Consider the following 16,933-nt stretch of genomic DNA (forward strand, 5'->3'; position numbering starts at 1 on the left):
CTCTCAGCGTTGTTCCAATCATCCGAATTAGTGGCCCATTTCAGTGAGCCGAACCGACAACTTCTCCAAGTTGGTATCCGTCATGCGAATTTGCGATCCAATCGCATCCAGTTTGCGATTGAGCTCACAAATCGCTTGAGTCTGAGTGTTGACAGCCCTGCCCGTTCCCTCAATGGCGGGCAGCTTCCCAATTAGTGCTGCCAACGCCTTTGGCATTTTGCGATAAATCAGGATGCTGCCAGCTCCAAACAGCAGAAAGCCTGTTATCATAATTCCAATCAAGTAGACGTCTTCAACATCCTCAACGGAAAGGATCGACAGGCACACGACCCTCCACTCGTTCCAGGAGTCCATCGTGTATCCGGCTGCAACGTTCCGTCAGGGCAAGAGGGCTCTCCCTGACCCGTTCTTCTCGTCGAGAAAATACTATCAATTGCGTTGAGAGACCAGTTGATCAGATCCATGCTTTTAGGTTTCGGAGAGAAATGCAGAGAGAGGCTCCGGATAGTTCAGACAGATGCAGCACAAGACAAGAGAGCAGCAAGCAGGGGCAGATAAGGGTAGGGAGGGAGCAGAGGAAAAAGCGTCCGCCTTCGTTGAGAGCAGGAAGAGATGACAGTTTTTTTGGTCAGCTGACCTTTTTAAGGCTGTGCAAGAAAAAATATGATGTTCCTTACCTTTACTCTAGTACTTATTTACTGTGTAAAAAAAAACCTTGCTTGTTTTAATAACTAAGGTAGTAATTTATTTTAAACCCCTTTGTGGCGTTCTGACCTAATTTGGGCCTTCAGACAAAGCGTAAATTGCCTTTCATCACCTCTTATTCTCTCTGTGGTATACAGAAAAGTATACTACATTTGCTAATTGCATGTCACTGCATTGTCCTTCATGACAAATAAAAGCTCAAATGCTAGTTAGTTGGTAATTCTTTGCACACTAAAGCGCTTTATGTATGCTCTCTGGGGGTTGGTTGCAAGCAAAGGGATGGCGTAGATTAGGGCAGTGGACCTGAGTCACAATATAATTCTGAGAGTCAAGTGTTTGAATTTCATAATTGTCTTCCTGATTTACACTCTTTTGATGAATAAAACCTTCATGAATCTGCGTTTTATAGGAAATTGTGACTATTTGTTATCGATAGAGATTTAATTATTCATGAGAACTGACAGAGAATTAAAAAAATATATATTTTTGGTTTTGCCCAATCTGGATGTGAACTCCTATCCTAGCCATTTTCATAAAACGTGTAGTTGTACAACAACACATTGTAAATACAATTTAAGACAATCTTCTTTCTTTCCAGATATCAAGCTGTAATGTACTTTGGAAATAATATAGTTAATCAGTCCATCCATTGCCTGCTCCTAGATGCTAAATTTACATAACTGGCTCACAGATATCAAATGGATAAGATATCAAATATTCACATACCCTACAGAGCCTAGAGATCTACAGTAATGTAGGTTTTCATTTCAACCCTAATTTTTCACACCTGATTTTACTCATTTTCAACTCAATGAGATCTCTAGCTGTTGAGTGTGGTGTGCTTTATTAGGTTTGGAGTGAAAACATACAGGACACCATATCTCCAGGAACTGGGTTGGGAATCACTGGGCTACAGTGAGTGGAAGAGTAGGAAAGTAGCAAAATGCTCCATGTGGTAAGGTGGACCCATGTGTATGCTGATTTTTGTTACCGACAGTTTGTTGCTCATTAAAGGTTGTTGAACACAAGTACTTAAGTTCATTCATAATGTATTCCTTAAACTTAACACAGTGCAGTTTTGGCTCATTATCATTTGTTATGTCTTTGTTTTTGTCTACCAAATGGTCAGTTTCAGTGGCCAGGTGTCCACATTTCTACCAGTCAAGAGCCTAAGGTTACCTCTTTTTATGTAATTATTTGCAATATAGCACAATAAGCGCAATATGAATATAGGACATTTATTCTTCATGACATGCTTAGCTATTTCTGACATAATGTGGCTTAAGAGCGTAAATAATCCCTCAAAACATAAAAAGCTGTTTCAGGAATGAAGAAAAATGAACATCAAAAGAACTGAGCCTGAGAACCACGGAGGTGAACGACTTTCATCCATCCTGTCTGTGTTTCAGACCCATAGGATGACAAAAGAGGACACCGCAGAGGTGGAGGAGGCCCAGCCAGCCTCTGAGTACCATAGCCCAGTTCTGGAGGCCCGGAAGCAGCCCATGGTCCACCCATCTGCCCCAGCTCCACTCCCAAAGGACTACGGTGAGTGACCAATTAAATGACAACTTCCATGGGCTGCCGGGAGATCAGATCCTCCCTCAGCACTGAAACCGAAGCCTCCACTCAGTGCTCACGCTGACTCCAGAACAGAGGTGGCCATTTCAGAAACTTACAGATAGCAATATTATTTGAAAAGGATTGTTCCACATGAAACTAGCTGAGCAATGGGAAATATTGACCAAGGGGTCAGAGGTTAAGTAGTGGCATGGGTGGGATGTAAAGCAGCAAATTCATTGCAGTAGTGGATTGTGGGTAACCTTATGGTTGATGGAAAATCATTATTAGTAACAATTTTATGACAAACCCTCCCTGACAGTGTTTTATCTTTTGATGTAAAAAAAAAACCCCAAATAAAACAGTGTTAGGGTTCAAGGTTTTCAACATCCCTGTTTGTTTTTTTACGTACTTTGTCACTGTGTCTGAGAATGATTAACAGTACCAATGCAAAATTATTTGTTTTTATTTCTGTATTTTATTTAACCTTTTCTCCCTGGAAAGTTCCACTAAGACAAATAATCTCATTTGCAATAATCTCTCCTGGCCAATGACAGCACAAGGAATAAAAACACGTACATTCCCAGAGATTAACACACAGCTCCTTACATAAGTAACATAAAAATAACACAATACATAAAAATAATTGTCTAGTATGTAGCTCATGTGACCACAGTTCTGTTCAGAACAAGTGTAATTTTTGGAAAAATGTCCACTATCTTCTGTTTTTCCCACCCCTTGACAGATTATATATTATAGATACATAAATGGATTGGGCTATGGAGAAAGGTCACATGAATGGCCATGATGTGGGCATTGAACTTATTCTCTGAGTTTGGCGTAGCAGGTGTACATGCGTGGCAATCGTCCAAAGCTACAGCAGGCAGGGTTGATGTCGAGCTCTTCCGGGGGCTGTGTTGCTGTGAAGGTGAACCGTTGGAGGAGGGTCGAGAAGTAGAGGAAGAGCTCCACCCGAGCCAGTCCCTCCCCCAGGCAGGCTCGTTTCCCTGGAGATAAGAGGGACAAGCTGTTTGGGTATCTGTGTGCGATATCCGTGACCTTTCCTTCACAAGGATTCCCTACAGCAAATGTTAGCCTATTGTAGAATCATAACTAAATTAGTCAGATCTACCAGAGTACACTGAAAGCAATTCAGAAGCCCAAGGCACCAACATGTGTTGGCTGTGTATGGATGAGGCCCCGATAAAGGCATAGTTGGAACAGTTCAAAGAATTGAATAAAATGTATATCTGTTTCTATTACTGTACGAATATGACCTACTGCAGGTTATGGAACCTACAGGTGATAGTGATATTAAGTACAACAAACATCCACAGCAATCAAACTTAGGACTAACACAAAGAATCTATAATAAAGCAGTAAACAGAAACCCAACCTAGTCCAAATGCCAGGAACCCATCATTCTTCTTGAAACTCCCATTCTCATTCAGGAAATTTTCTGGGTCAAACACATCAGGGTTTTTCCAAAGTTTTGGGTCGGACAGAACAGACGACAGTAGAGGTAATACCATTGTACCCTGGAGGGAAAAAAAATTCTCATGCAACCGTACACTTCAATAATTAAGCACATCAGATAACCAGGATTGTAACTGGCATCACCTGAGGAATGCAGTAGCCCTTGAATTCTGTGTCGCTCATCATTTTGTGCGGAACAGAAGTAGGGGCGAGGTCCATAGACCGCTGGACCTCATGAATGACGGCATCAGTGTAGGGCATATTCTGTCTGTCCTGCAGCGAGGGGGTTCTGATGGAGCCCACCACCTGATCAATCTCCTTCTGAACCCGTTCTGCAGGAATAAGGCAGGCTCTATTGGGCACATCCATACTGTGAGACAGTGGGATGCACTTTTGGATTTCCGGCCCTGGGTCAGTATTACCTCAAACCTAGTCCTAGAGTCACACGGTCTGGTGATGTGTGCTTGTACCTTAAAACCAGCAGCCATTGTGTCCTCAAATGAGCCGAGTTAACTAAGAAATCAACTGCCGTAAATGGTCAATTGAGTAACAACAATTTTATGCCGGCTGTTCAGAAGTGATTACTGGCTCCAGGTACCTTGGACGTGAGGGTACTTCATCATTAGCAGTAAAGCCTGCCTCAGTGTGGAGGTGGTGGTTTCTGTTCCTGCAGAGAAAAGGCTCCAAATTGAACTCACTAGGTTGTCAAAGTGGAACTCACTGCCAGGCTTGTCTCCCTGCTGTAAAGAGGGGAACAAAATCACTATGGGATCAGCTTGCTAGCAGCAAGCAAAAACCTTTCATTCCTACTTTTTAAAAAATTGAAGTAGAAGGGAATAAAAAAGTTAGTTTGTTTGAGCCAATGTGTTGCCGCAATAGACTTCATCTGAATTTCATTAGACAAAGAAGAAACAATACATATTAAGATGTTCATGTATGTATATTTTTTTAAATTCAAACAAATTCAATGGAAAATGAAGAGAAGACGTGTTAAAACCAACCACCAACGACCAATACATACAAATGCATTTAAAAAAAACAAAGCACAAGTACATACTATCTCACAGATAGTTGCTGTATAAAAGCCAGACTTAAAAAAAAAAAACATTTATAAAGAAACTTCTTAAAATTGTAGTACAGAATATTCAAGTCCTTCAAATTTTAGGGTTTGTATTGTTTTAATATAATTTTTCTAATGTTGTCCAATGTTCTCTGTGATTGGATTGTACTGATATCTGCACTCCAAGCCTCCAGTGCCCAGGACCCACGACTGGAATCAACTGAGATGCACTTACCTGCTCCCCTCTAGAGGGCGTTCATGATGCATTCAAGCAGGCTGGTCCCCTATACCTGAGGTGTCAATCTCCAGTGCTGGAGGGCTCCAGTGTCTGCTGGGCTTTGGGGTGTTCCCGGCACCAGTAGTTCATTTAAGTCATTGATTGGCTAAAGAACCAACATACGTTGTCCTGAGGGCCTTAATTGGCAGCTCATTGAAAGGAAACCACAAAAACCCACAGACACAGTGGCCCTGTGGGAATTTAGTTTGACACCCCTGCACTACACTGTCTGTCATGACTGGTATCTTGACATCATTGCACTTTTAAAAACCACAATCTACAGCCCCCCAGAGTGTTATTCTCCAGTGAATACTGTCCTGTCAGCACCATGAGTCAGTGCATCTGTAGGTGGCTAATATGGCACATAAAATATCTTGCCTGGAAAACAAGTGCATCCCTGAAACACTTTGTTTGAGAGAAAGCAGTCATTTTTGTATGTGTGTCCTGTTTTTTTCCCAAATTGGTAATTCCAAATCTGGCAGAGTTTGTAATTGGATAAACAGCGGCATCCTGTCATTGTGAAATCTATCTAAGGACATAACTGTCTGTTCTGCAGAGCTTGGGATGATCTGTGCCTGCAGTCTTGATAGTGGCTTTCGACTCTGCAGCTGGATCCTCTCTAAACATTAGAGCCCGACCGATGCCAGATTTTTGGGTCCGATGCCGATCCCGATTTTGGAGAGTCCTAGCCCACCGATTACCGATGTTTTGACCGATAATTTGTAAAAAAAATGCAACATTTTCAAATCAATTTGAAAAACTTATATTTTATCAAAGTTTCTATACTTGAGACAAATAAATAAATTAAAATAAACACACAAACTTTTTGATAGATAAAAAAATGTAAAAGATGATATTAAATTAAATATATATACTAACACCATCTTCAAGTGGTGTGAATTCAAAATAACTCCACACGTTTCTTTTACTCCTTTTCCAGCCATCTATAAAAAATTTATTTTAAAAAATCAGTTTACCAGTTTCAAACATGTATTTTTATGAATATTATGATTGTTGTTGTTATTAATTTGTTATTATTTCTTAGTATCTATTCTCAGTAAATTAATTTTATTTTCTTATTTTACTACATGATCTCAAAGAGTAAGACTTCATCTAGCGAGCTTCCCTGTCCATAAGAATTCGGCGGTGAAAAAAACTACAATCCGCTCTGACGCGTGACTAGATGACACACACTCACTTGCAATAATGCATTAGCTGTTGACATAGCCTCATGATTTCTTATTATTTATTCTCAGTTAAATTAATTATAAAATTATAATCAGATAAAGAAACAAATGTGTGATGCATTCAATCACCATTTTATTTTGGCTGGTTATTTATTTGAGAATACAGCGATGTCCCCTGGAAATGTAGATCCTACGCTGCTTATTCACTGCCACTTCATAAAGGCTTGCTAGCCAGCTAGCTTGCTAAAGTGAACCAAATATGTTAGCTAGCTCGCTCGCTTGATAATGAGGACTGATAAACATAGTGGTCGTATAAACGCATTTAATTAACTTTAATTTAATTAACTTTCACTAAATATACATACCTTTATTGCGGCCATCGAATCTGTGCAGGCAAGTCTTGCAGTGGAGAATATTGGATGACGCACGAGTGACAAACGTCTTATTACAGAAGTAGCGCGTCAGCTGCTGCAGTTCACACTTGTATTAGAGCCCCCTCTACTGGATAATTCTAGTAAATAGCAATTACAACGTTCGAACAGACAAATACAGATAAATAATCAATGTTTTTTTTGTTTATTATACTTATTTAAAAATCGGGACACATCGGCTGCATAACTGCCGATCCCGATGGCGTCAAAAAAGTCAAATAATGGCCGATATTTCGGCCAAACCGATATATCGGTCGGGCTCTACTAAACATGTAAAGACTTGAGGGAATAAGAGCATAAGGGAGGAAGAGAATCCATAATAATTCACTAAACAGTACTGTGAGAAGCAGAAGAGGGACCTCCTTGTGAAAGGTCTTGTGCCTAGTGCTGCCCCTATACGCAAGACACACTGCAGGTAGGGCCCCATCTTAGCTTACAATCACTGTCAGAAATACCCCCCCCCCCCCCCCCCCCCCCCCAGTAGTCCAGTAATTTCTTCCTGAACGTTAATTCATCAGCTGACTCCATTAACTGAAGAAAATCCTGATTGTCTAAGGTAGACAATTCAGAAGAATGGAGCAATATTTAATAACCAACACGACATCGGTGTAATATGAATGCTATTTAATTACCTCCAGCATTCGAACCAGAAATGCTTCAATGAAGTCCTGAGGGGAGTCGGTGTTGAGGTTTTTCATGCGACGCTGAGCTTCCTGTTTAAAGTACTCTCTAATACTCTCAATGTGTTTAAAGAGGTGGTGGTGAGGCCCAGGCAGGCACCACACTAGTTTGGGAAACACATTGAAGAGCTGTTGGGAGGAAAAAGGCAAGAAATGGTTTCACATTAGCCTTCACTGTGCTGCACAGCTCCAATGCATTGTAAGGTTTATACTATTTTCTACAAATGAAAAAAAATTCTTTGTAGAGTGTTGAAAAGTGCTGGCTCACAAAAAGACATCCCATGCCAGAAAATTCTCACTTTTAATCCAGAAAATTATGCTGAAAATATAATGAGCATAGCAATCATTCTGATGATATTTTGAAGAGCAGTACAACAGACTCAGAAGTAGATAAGAGGTACTCATAAGTATGTAAAATTGCAGATTTTGTGTGCCTTTTGTTCTAATCACTAAATACTGGTCAGATGCAACATGCAACATTTCTGAACTATAACGCATTCAAATATAGGTTAGATCCTTGGATAATTCACAAGAATGCAAGAGAAGGCAATAAACTGCTTGCCAAGTTTCTTACTTTGTGCATCTGATTTGGCCAAATAAACTAAATGCAAGCATAGTCATGTGAGTAGGACCCTGGATCTATTATCAAGAGGCAGCCCAACTGAACAGGAAGTACCACAAGTAGAGTATGAAATAAGAGCTATGGCACAGGAAATAGGAAAGAACAGAAAAAACACATGAATTACAGATAAACCAACTGAATATAGCCAAACTGAAGTGAAGTGTACTTCCAATACTACACTAATTCTTATTTTCAGCAAAACATGAGCGTCGTCTGAATGGCGCATCACACTATATATCTTGTAGGGTCATAATGTAGGGGGTACAAATACACATGCATGTAATGCATATTACATAAAACGGGTGTGATATGCACCTGGCCTTTGGAGCTGCTGAGAAAATTAAAATAGCCATCAAGGCCCTGTTGGAGGAACTTGAACTGTGGGTCATTGTATTCAAACCTCTGCCCAAAGACAATGGAGCAGATCACATTGGATACGGCATTACACAAGAGGTTGTTAGGGTTGAAGACAGAATCTGGAAAAGAAAGGGCACACACTTATAAGGCATGACCAATCATCTGTGGGTAATAAGGGAACTGTACAGCTGAGGTAACCCACATCAAATTGTATTTTACAAGAACATTTTGGACATTATATTATGGGCAAGATTTAGGGTGCCCCTGCAAATGCTTAGTAAATCTGGCTCTTTTTGTGGTATTCTCAATGTAAATGCATTTTTATATTTTAAAACATGGTAAAATCATGACTATAATATTGCGAATTCACATGGCACTTTATGACTACGGTACTCTGAATTAACTGCATATGTGTTTTGTGTAATTATTAAAAACATTAAATAGTCATACACAACTAACTTGCCATCATGTGAAATAAACCTATGTTTTTAAAACAAAACCTTATGAAAACAATTAGAATTACCACTTAAATATTAATCATGTAACCTGTAATAAATGTACAAACTGCAACTCAAACGAATATCATTTATATTTCAATATAATAATATTTCCCCCAATAACATGTGTACTGACTTCCAGTTGTCATAGCAGTGTACCCTAGATTAAGTACAGAATTTCTTAAACAAAACCAAAAACTATTTTGAGCATTTGGTTAGCAGGGTGGTGACAAGTAATGAAAGGTTTCAAAGTTCACAGTTCACAATTCTTCGAGATTAAAAGGTTTTCTATCCTGTAGAATTTACCAAGTAATCTTTGTCAAAAGAAAACAGGAATTCTGATCTCAAAACAAGGTATAGAGGTGAAATCTGAAGTTGCTCAGCTCATTCAAGAACATTTAACAACCCACCACTGAGTGACCTGGTTATTATAGATTAACCGTCAAGTTCAACGGATCAACCAAAAGTCTACCTCCATATTCACTGAAGGCTTTGATCAAAAACCCGACCTCCTCTTGTACCCTTTCTTCAATACTCCTCCGCCCCATTCCGAAGTTCTTCAGGGTCATGATGGAGAACCTCCGTAGATCCCTCCAACGGCCACCACTGCTCGCCAGCACCCCTGTTGGCACAGCATGTTTTCAGCACTATACATATCCACCTGAGACCCAGCAGAAAAAAGGATTGTCATTATTTTTTGTATTTTTTGACACAATACAAGTGTCTTAGATAACAAAAACATGTTGCAGTGAAAATACTTTCAAAAGTATTATTTTGTTTTTATTGAATGTCCCTTGTAGTGTAGATTTCAGCAAAGCAGAATGTATGGTTCCTAAGATTAAGACCAGACTCATGTCCCCTACAGGGGACAAAAATTAATTGCCGGGTTTTAACAAGGCATACAAGTTGTGGCCAGAAAGGTGGAAACAATTGGGTAAGTGAGGGACACAAGGTACAGTGGCCTCATGCTATACTGCACCAGTTCTACCACCACTGTCACCTACTGCCTGCAATACCTCACATACAAACAGCTCCCTTAGGAAACCATTGCATTTCTAACCCACTTAACTGCCCTGTGCAAGTACATTTTATTTTTACTTGTTTCCCTGACTTCTTGTCTGCTGGAAAATACAAAATAAATATTGATTTCATTTAGACAATGACATTTTTATTGAATTTTGTTTACTGTTTTACTGTAACACTTGTACATTTACACAATTTCTGTAGATTATAGTAGCATGTTGTTGCAAAATGTATATAGGTTATGAACCACTGAATCAGTATGATTACTGATTCATTAACAGCTTTTATGGTAGTGTTTTTTATTTATCTCACCAATATGTAATGAGTATTTAGTATTGTTTATGTATTTGACTCCTTTTGCGTGCCATCTGAATCCAAATTTGATTTTAGATGGAAGATAAAATGAAACACTACTCAAAAACATGTTATCTTGAAAGTTTAGCCAGAGCAGTATGAGTTTGTGTTTTATGTTAATAGTTTTGGGAAAAATGAATTGTCGGGGGGGGCGCGGGAATGGACCCAAGCGCAGAGTGCAGGGAAAAAACACGAAACTCCAAAATTAGGCAAAACAAAGACTTTACTTAAGATGGGGAACAAAGGGAACAGAAAGCCTTGCAGGGCGGCTATTACAAACAAAGAAAAAACTCCAAAAAACGCGGGAAAACAAAAATACAAAAATCCCAAAAAATAGAGAACAGAGCTGGCAAGGAACAGGCAACGGGCAACATGTAGGCAAGGAACAGACAAGAAGCAAGCATAGGGCAAAAGGCAAGCAAGAAACGGGCAAAAGGCAAGCAAGGAACGGGCAACAAGCACGCAAGGATCCAGCACCTGAGTCAGGGAAAAGAGAGACTTAAATAGACACGATGCAGACGAGACACAGGAGGGCACAATGAACAATCAGGCCACAGAAAGGGAAGGGAACACGAGACAATAATCAACTAATAATGGGATAATTGGAAACAATAAAACAATTAACAGGACACAAAGCAGAGGTGCTGCCATCTGGCGGCCCAACCAGGGATAACAGGGGGAAGACACAGAACCCTGACATGAATATCATTTCAGGAAATGTGAGTAAGCAGTTATGAAAAAACTGTAAAACGCAGCTGCATACTAAAAATTGTAGGCCAAGGGGAAGCTGTTTGATAGCAACATGAGATTGAAATCGAATCAATCGAGCTAAGACTCTTTAAGTTTTGAGGGTTGAGATACATCTGACATACAGACGGTGTCTAAGAAGAATGTGCCATGTATGTCTATTGGTCAATTGAGATTTGGAGTGACAGCTCCCCAAAATCCCCTCTCAATAAGTCGCCATGGTACAAAATAGATTGCAGACTGCATATAACTATGAATCTATAAGACCAAAGGATGACTGTAACTAAACAGTGTTATGGCCCTTACCATGATTGATGCTTACATCAGCAAATTTTGGGACGCTCATACAAAAATGTCATTCTCCATGATCTTGAGGCAGAACTTCTTCCAACTATAAAAGAGGAGGACGAATTGGCCTCAATCTCTTCAAGCAGCATCCAAGTCACAAAAGGACTTGTGAAAATTAGGAAGCTTTCTAGGGCAGCTAGGTGTTTTTTGTACCGTACTTCTGGGCAGTAAGGTGGTTATGCAGGGGTATGCACCCTGGCTATGATAAAATAAATTCAAATTGCAGAATCATTTGAACAAACAAAATATATATTTCCCCTGTGTATTAAAACCACTACCTGTTCAAACAATGCAATTTAATTATATAATTAAATATTAATCGATTTTATACAATGTTGTATGCAAATGGACAGGCTTAATCTTGCAAATATAATAGCAGTTTACACATGCAGGGCCTCCGGCTTGTTTTGCTTCCATCTCTCCCCATTAAAAGCGAGAGCAAAAGTTCTTGTAGCCTACCCAGCCAGTGACCTCACCGCATGTTACTGCTTCTGAGGTGAGAATGGCACTCAGCTATCAACGCATTAAATCCACAACTTGGCATGCACTCAAAAGGATGACTTCCACAGAGACAAAGCCGGTCCTAATTTTTTGAATCACCAACTCTAATGCTTATTCGATTAGCAGCAAAAACATATTACAAATATCAATTTGAACATGACTGCCTGGAAACCAGAGGTTCAGATTAACGAAACACACTCAATTCATGAACAATTCATAATTTGCAAAGAATTTAGAAAACACAGTAATTCAGAAAACACAGGAAGTGATGTCATTTTGCTCACCAAATCCTTTGGTGACTTCAAGGAGTATCGGGTAACCAGCCCGGCCACTGAACTCTTCCCCCTGGTTCAGAAGAGCTTCCTTAAGGGTCTCAAACCCAGACAGCACAACCACTGGTCTGGGGCCAAGCCACACAGTGAAGACTGAGCCATACTTCTTACTGAACTGGGGACAAGAAAAAACACTGTTAGCATACTCTGAGTGTGACTGACAACGGAGCGCCATAGCTCAGGAGGTAAGCGGTTGTCTGGCAGTTGGAGGGTTGCCGGTTTGATCCCCCCCCCCCAGGCGTGTCGAAGTGTCCCTGAGCAAGACACCTAACCAACCATTTTTACACATACATGTGTTCTGGGTACTTGTAAGAACACACTATTGCATGTAAGAATGCTTTGTTTCTTAATCGTCCCTAGAGCACGAAGAGACTCTCCAGTAAAATTTCACATTCTTGCCTTGTTGCATACTATTTTTTTTTTGTAATTCAATTTTTATTGAATTAATTGTTTCACAGCAAAGCAAAAACAAAACTCCTTGTTGCATACTTGAGTTTGGAATGCACTTAATCACACGACCGTTTTACTTCCATACCTGCTATACACTCTAGATCACTGGCTCCAAAACATGGTTCCAGGGCCCCACTGTGTGCATGCTGGTTTTCATTTTAACCACAGTAACAATTCCAAAATTTTAACAATCTGTTCATTTTCCTTAATTAGTTGCTTTTCACATTTAGAGGGATTTTTTACCCTCTTAAACCACATTATACTGGAACCTGCTATGCAATTGCTACACAATAAATATATCCTTTGGAAACAAATTCTGCAGTAGCATACATCAGTGTATCCTTCGCTGAGAGGCAATGAGGGGCTGGGTTTGAACCGCCTTCTCTCTCGCTGCCTGTATGCTTTCAATCATTTTGATCAGTGTGTGTAACACTGTTGGGGAAAAAACTGCAATAGTGACACAAGGACATGTGGGTATGGACGGAAATGCACACAAAGGGATGCACAGGTTGAACGAACTAGACTTTTAATGTGAAATACAAGGGGAAAACAACAAAACTGAATGCACACAAAAAAAGCAAACAAAGTGGGATATGCACAAAACCATAAGCCTAAATAAAATTTAAAAATTAAAAAACAAATAGAAAATAAAACACAAGAAGAAAATACCAACTAAGGTAAAGACAAGAAACTGGAGAGCACAGGCACAAGGCTCTAAACTCGAGCAAGGACTGGGGGAAACATGGGGACTTAATTACCTACAAACACAAATGCAGAACATAAGAACGATTCGTATATTTTATATTGTATAACAATATAATCAAAAACGTAATGACGGAGCATTCGCGTAACTGTAAGCGAGGGTTAATACTCAACGTATTCTAATACATCGGTTCAGTGCAAGCCTTGTTTATAGTCGTAACTTGAGATATAGCCCTGCCTGCAGGCGAACCAAATAAAAACAACAGGCTGAATCTCGTAGCAACCAAATTTCTACCAGTACAGTGAGGAAACATCAACCCGAACACACACAATTTTAAGACGTAACAATTAATTTTTTTTCCATGAAAAAAATGGTAAAAATTGGCCTCATCCATCATAATGTACGACTCTGACCCCAGTAAAGATTGTTTAAAAAACATTTTTTATGGAGAATTTGTACACTTCAAAATAACGTTTCAATAAAAATTTCAGTCCATCAACCACAAGAGGTTAAAACAGATAATGAATAAAGGAAAATAAAATATTATAGGGTATAATATTAAATGTCATCTTTTAATATTTTGTTCGAGGCTAAACATGAAAAAGTTGTTCATTTGATTTTGTTTTCGTATAGGCCTGCAATAATAAATAAAAAATAATAATGAACAAGTTACCATAAATCTTTTTCTCATTGGGGAAATGGCAGAATCATACGGTAGCAGACTCGGATCTTTTTAGTATACTTTAAATTATATAGCCTATAACTCACCATTGAGTAGGACTTGTACGGTTGTTTTAAATCCACCTGAAAAATATTTCCTAGGATTGGGACTGGTGACGGACCCGGCGGTAGTCTTGCTGTGTTGCTTTTTTTCCCCATATTCTTCCAAAATAACACCAGAACTATGAGACCCAGCAAGAGACCGATGACATTGTTCGCCAGGAGGCTTAAAAAATACATTTTCTGAAACTAACTGTCCGCTAGTTTACAAACAGTAGGTAATGTCGGAGGTCTATTCCTGTTATCTGACGCAACTTCTGCCCTCTGTAGACGCACTGTATTATGTATGTTGTTCCTTTCACCCGAAGAATTGGGGCGGGTTTTCGCTGGCATACAGTGAACTAGTGGGTTCACATAAGGTGCCACTGCCTTATCACGTCTGCCGTCCAACAAGTTGTAGCCCACGTTTAAGATGACGAACGTTCGTGCCGAACTAAGTTTGCGGCGAATAGTTAATGTTGAACGAATTTAAATTAACATTCCATTTAGGTCGCAGCCATATCAGATGACTTCACTGATAGTGGTCCTGACATGACAGATATTATGGGAGTACACTCTGTATTGTCCTGTAGCGCAACTAATGAAGAGGTCTGCAGAATTGAGTGATATGCCGAGGTAGTCATCCCTCGATATGATGATTTTACTTTTCGCTCACATAGGCCATTAGGCCCTGTCCACACGTATACGGATTTTTCTGAAAACGTAGTTTTCCTATCCACACGACCGGCGTTTTTAAAAGTATTGCAGAACCATTGCCGCATGCGCAATACACCAGGGAGGGAAAAAAACTACGTTTTCAGAAAAATCCGTATACGTGTAAACAAGGCCTTGGGAAAAACTGGCAACCTTTCTTTTCTCGGCGTCTTTCCCGTCAGCAGTAATTTATTTCGCAGCGCACTACCTTTTCAGACTGTTAGGCAGGCCCGGATCTAGACTGCTCAGATTGGGGGGGCAATTAGAAATTTGGGGTGCGCACCTTTTCACACAGTGGGCTATACTAGTGTTGAGCTGTTTTCCTTATTTTAATGTACGACTGATGTGTCTGTTCTTAAACATTACCACTCTATGTACAGTTGCACTCAAAATTATTCAAAATTATTTGCACATGAGGAATAGGCTAAAATTTTAGAGAAGTATCAGAGTTGTGAGCACTAGAACTTACTTGTGCCTCAAAATACTGACTTCTAGGGGTAGAACAATTTTGCACATGGACATTTTCATATTTCATGTTTGAACTATTTGTGAACTCTACATTATGTTCTCATAGTCATCTCTCTAACCAGGAAACGCAAATTATTATTATTATTATTATTACCTTTTATGTGATTTCTGTAAGATGCTTTGGATAAAAGTGTCTGCTAATCAAACATAAACTTTGACTTAAAAGCTTATCTACTGGCATATTAAAGGCAAATTTGGAACTCGAACTCGTGAACTGATATATAAGAACATAAGAACAGAACATGTAACATGAACAGTAATATAGTGGGAGGATGCTCCTTAAAGAGAAATAACATTAAAAGCTAATTACCAAACCATAAACAAACTGCGCTTTGCAAACAAAGGTGGAAACTAACTGTTTTGTTTGTTTCCACATATGGTTATTTGTAGGGCTGCCCCCTGAAAGTCGACGATTCGAATCATCTGTCAGAGACCCCTCAGTTGACTGAGATTTCTTTTTTTTTTGAGAGTCAAGCAGTCTTTTTAAAAAAAAATTTTAGACAGTCAATGTGTAATGCAATACTGGAATACATCATTATAGAATCTTACAAAAATGGACAGTGGTTATAGTACAATATTGAATTATAAATAAAATAAAGGGAATTATAGTTAGTGTAGGTGCCGAGGGGCCCAGGGGCCTTAGTGGTCAGATCATGCTTTAAGCTTCAGGGGCCAAGCGGCCTGGGGGCCCTCACATTGTAAGCGCTGAGGGGTCTGGGGGGCAGTAGTGGTGAGCTCACATTTTAAACACCAAGGGGTCTGGGGGCCCTCACATTGTAAGTACTGAGGGGTCTGGGGGGCCCTAGTGGTGAGCTCACATTTTAAACACCTAGGGGCCTGGGGGCCCTCACATTGCAAGTGCTGAAGGGTCTGGGGAGCCCTAGTTAGCTCATGCTATAAGCACCCAGGGGCCTAGTGGTCAGCTTACGCTGTGCGCACTGAGGGCCCTGGCGTTCAACTTCCTTCGGAAGTCTTGGGCCACACACCATGCGCAGCCTGAGGCTTGGAGGCCCCCTGGCAGTCCAAGGCCCCGGGGCACTGGCCCCACTGGCCCGGTCCATAATCCAGCCATGCTGAGCACTGATATCAACGTTAGCAAACTGTCAAATGTTAAATACTGTTCTAGTGTGCTTGCTAGCTAACAGTAACGCTAGCTAGCTAGCTATTTATCTAGTAGACTAAACCACTACCAGCAAAGACCCTTATTCAACACAACACTACAACAAACTACAGCAACAATAAATTAGAAATTAAATTTTAACAAGAATAAGCTTTAATAAGAACAAGCTAGTATTCCTCCACTGTCACAGGTGACTACAAATGCTCCCCAGAATGATATCGGAGTTAAAGCATCTCCATTGCTTATTGTTTATACCGTTGGAGGTAAGAGTGGTTGTCTAACAGTCGGATGGTTGCCGGTTCGATCCCCCGCCCTGGGCGTGTCTAAGTGTCCCTGAGCAAGACGCCTACCCCCTAATTGCTCCCAATAGAGTTGATTGGTACCTTGCATGGCAGCCTTTCACCATTGGTGTGTGAATGGGTGAATGAGAGGCATCAATTGTAAAGCGCTTTGGATAAAAGCGCTATATAAATGCAGTCCATTTACCATTTTATTCTGTCCA

The 16,933-nt window shown here is 40.1% G+C and overlaps 2 protein-coding genes across 3 annotated transcripts in view; one reads left to right on the plus strand and one right to left on the minus strand.

The window, feature by feature from the left end:
• Positions 1-2,113: 2,113 nt before the first annotated feature.
• The window catches only part of clip3 (CAP-GLY domain containing linker protein 3), a 43,254-nt gene continuing 28,434 nt past the window's right edge, over positions 2,114-16,933 (plus strand). Inside the window, exon 1 of the mRNA XM_035385819.1 lies at positions 2,114-2,253. Coding sequence (XP_035241710.1) covers positions 2,124-2,253 — 130 coding nt within the window. The 5' untranslated portion in view covers positions 2,114-2,123. The remainder of the gene's footprint in view (positions 2,254-16,933) is intronic.
• On the minus strand, positions 2,716-14,382 carry LOC118210013 (cytochrome P450 2M1-like). Of its 2 annotated transcripts, XM_035385823.1 has the most exons (9): positions 14,079-14,382; positions 12,110-12,272; positions 9,325-9,474; positions 8,314-8,474; positions 7,329-7,505; positions 4,340-4,481; positions 3,886-4,073; positions 3,662-3,803; positions 2,716-3,272 (listed from the first exon to the last, which is right to left on the minus strand). In XM_035385823.1, exons 1-9 carry the CDS (start codon positions 14,268-14,270, stop codon positions 3,088-3,090), a joined length of 1,500 nt encoding a protein of 499 aa, XP_035241714.1. In that variant the 5' UTR covers positions 14,271-14,382; the 3' UTR covers positions 2,716-3,087. The 2 variants fall into 2 exon arrangements, with proteins under 2 accessions (XP_035241714.1, XP_035241715.1); XM_035385824.1 differs by lacking the exons at positions 12,110-12,272; positions 14,079-14,382 and adding an exon at positions 11,283-11,337.

Source organism: Anguilla anguilla, chromosome 12 (assembly GCF_013347855.1).
Source record: "Anguilla anguilla isolate fAngAng1 chromosome 12, fAngAng1.pri, whole genome shotgun sequence".
NCBI lineage: Eukaryota > Metazoa > Chordata > Actinopteri > Anguilliformes > Anguillidae > Anguilla > Anguilla anguilla.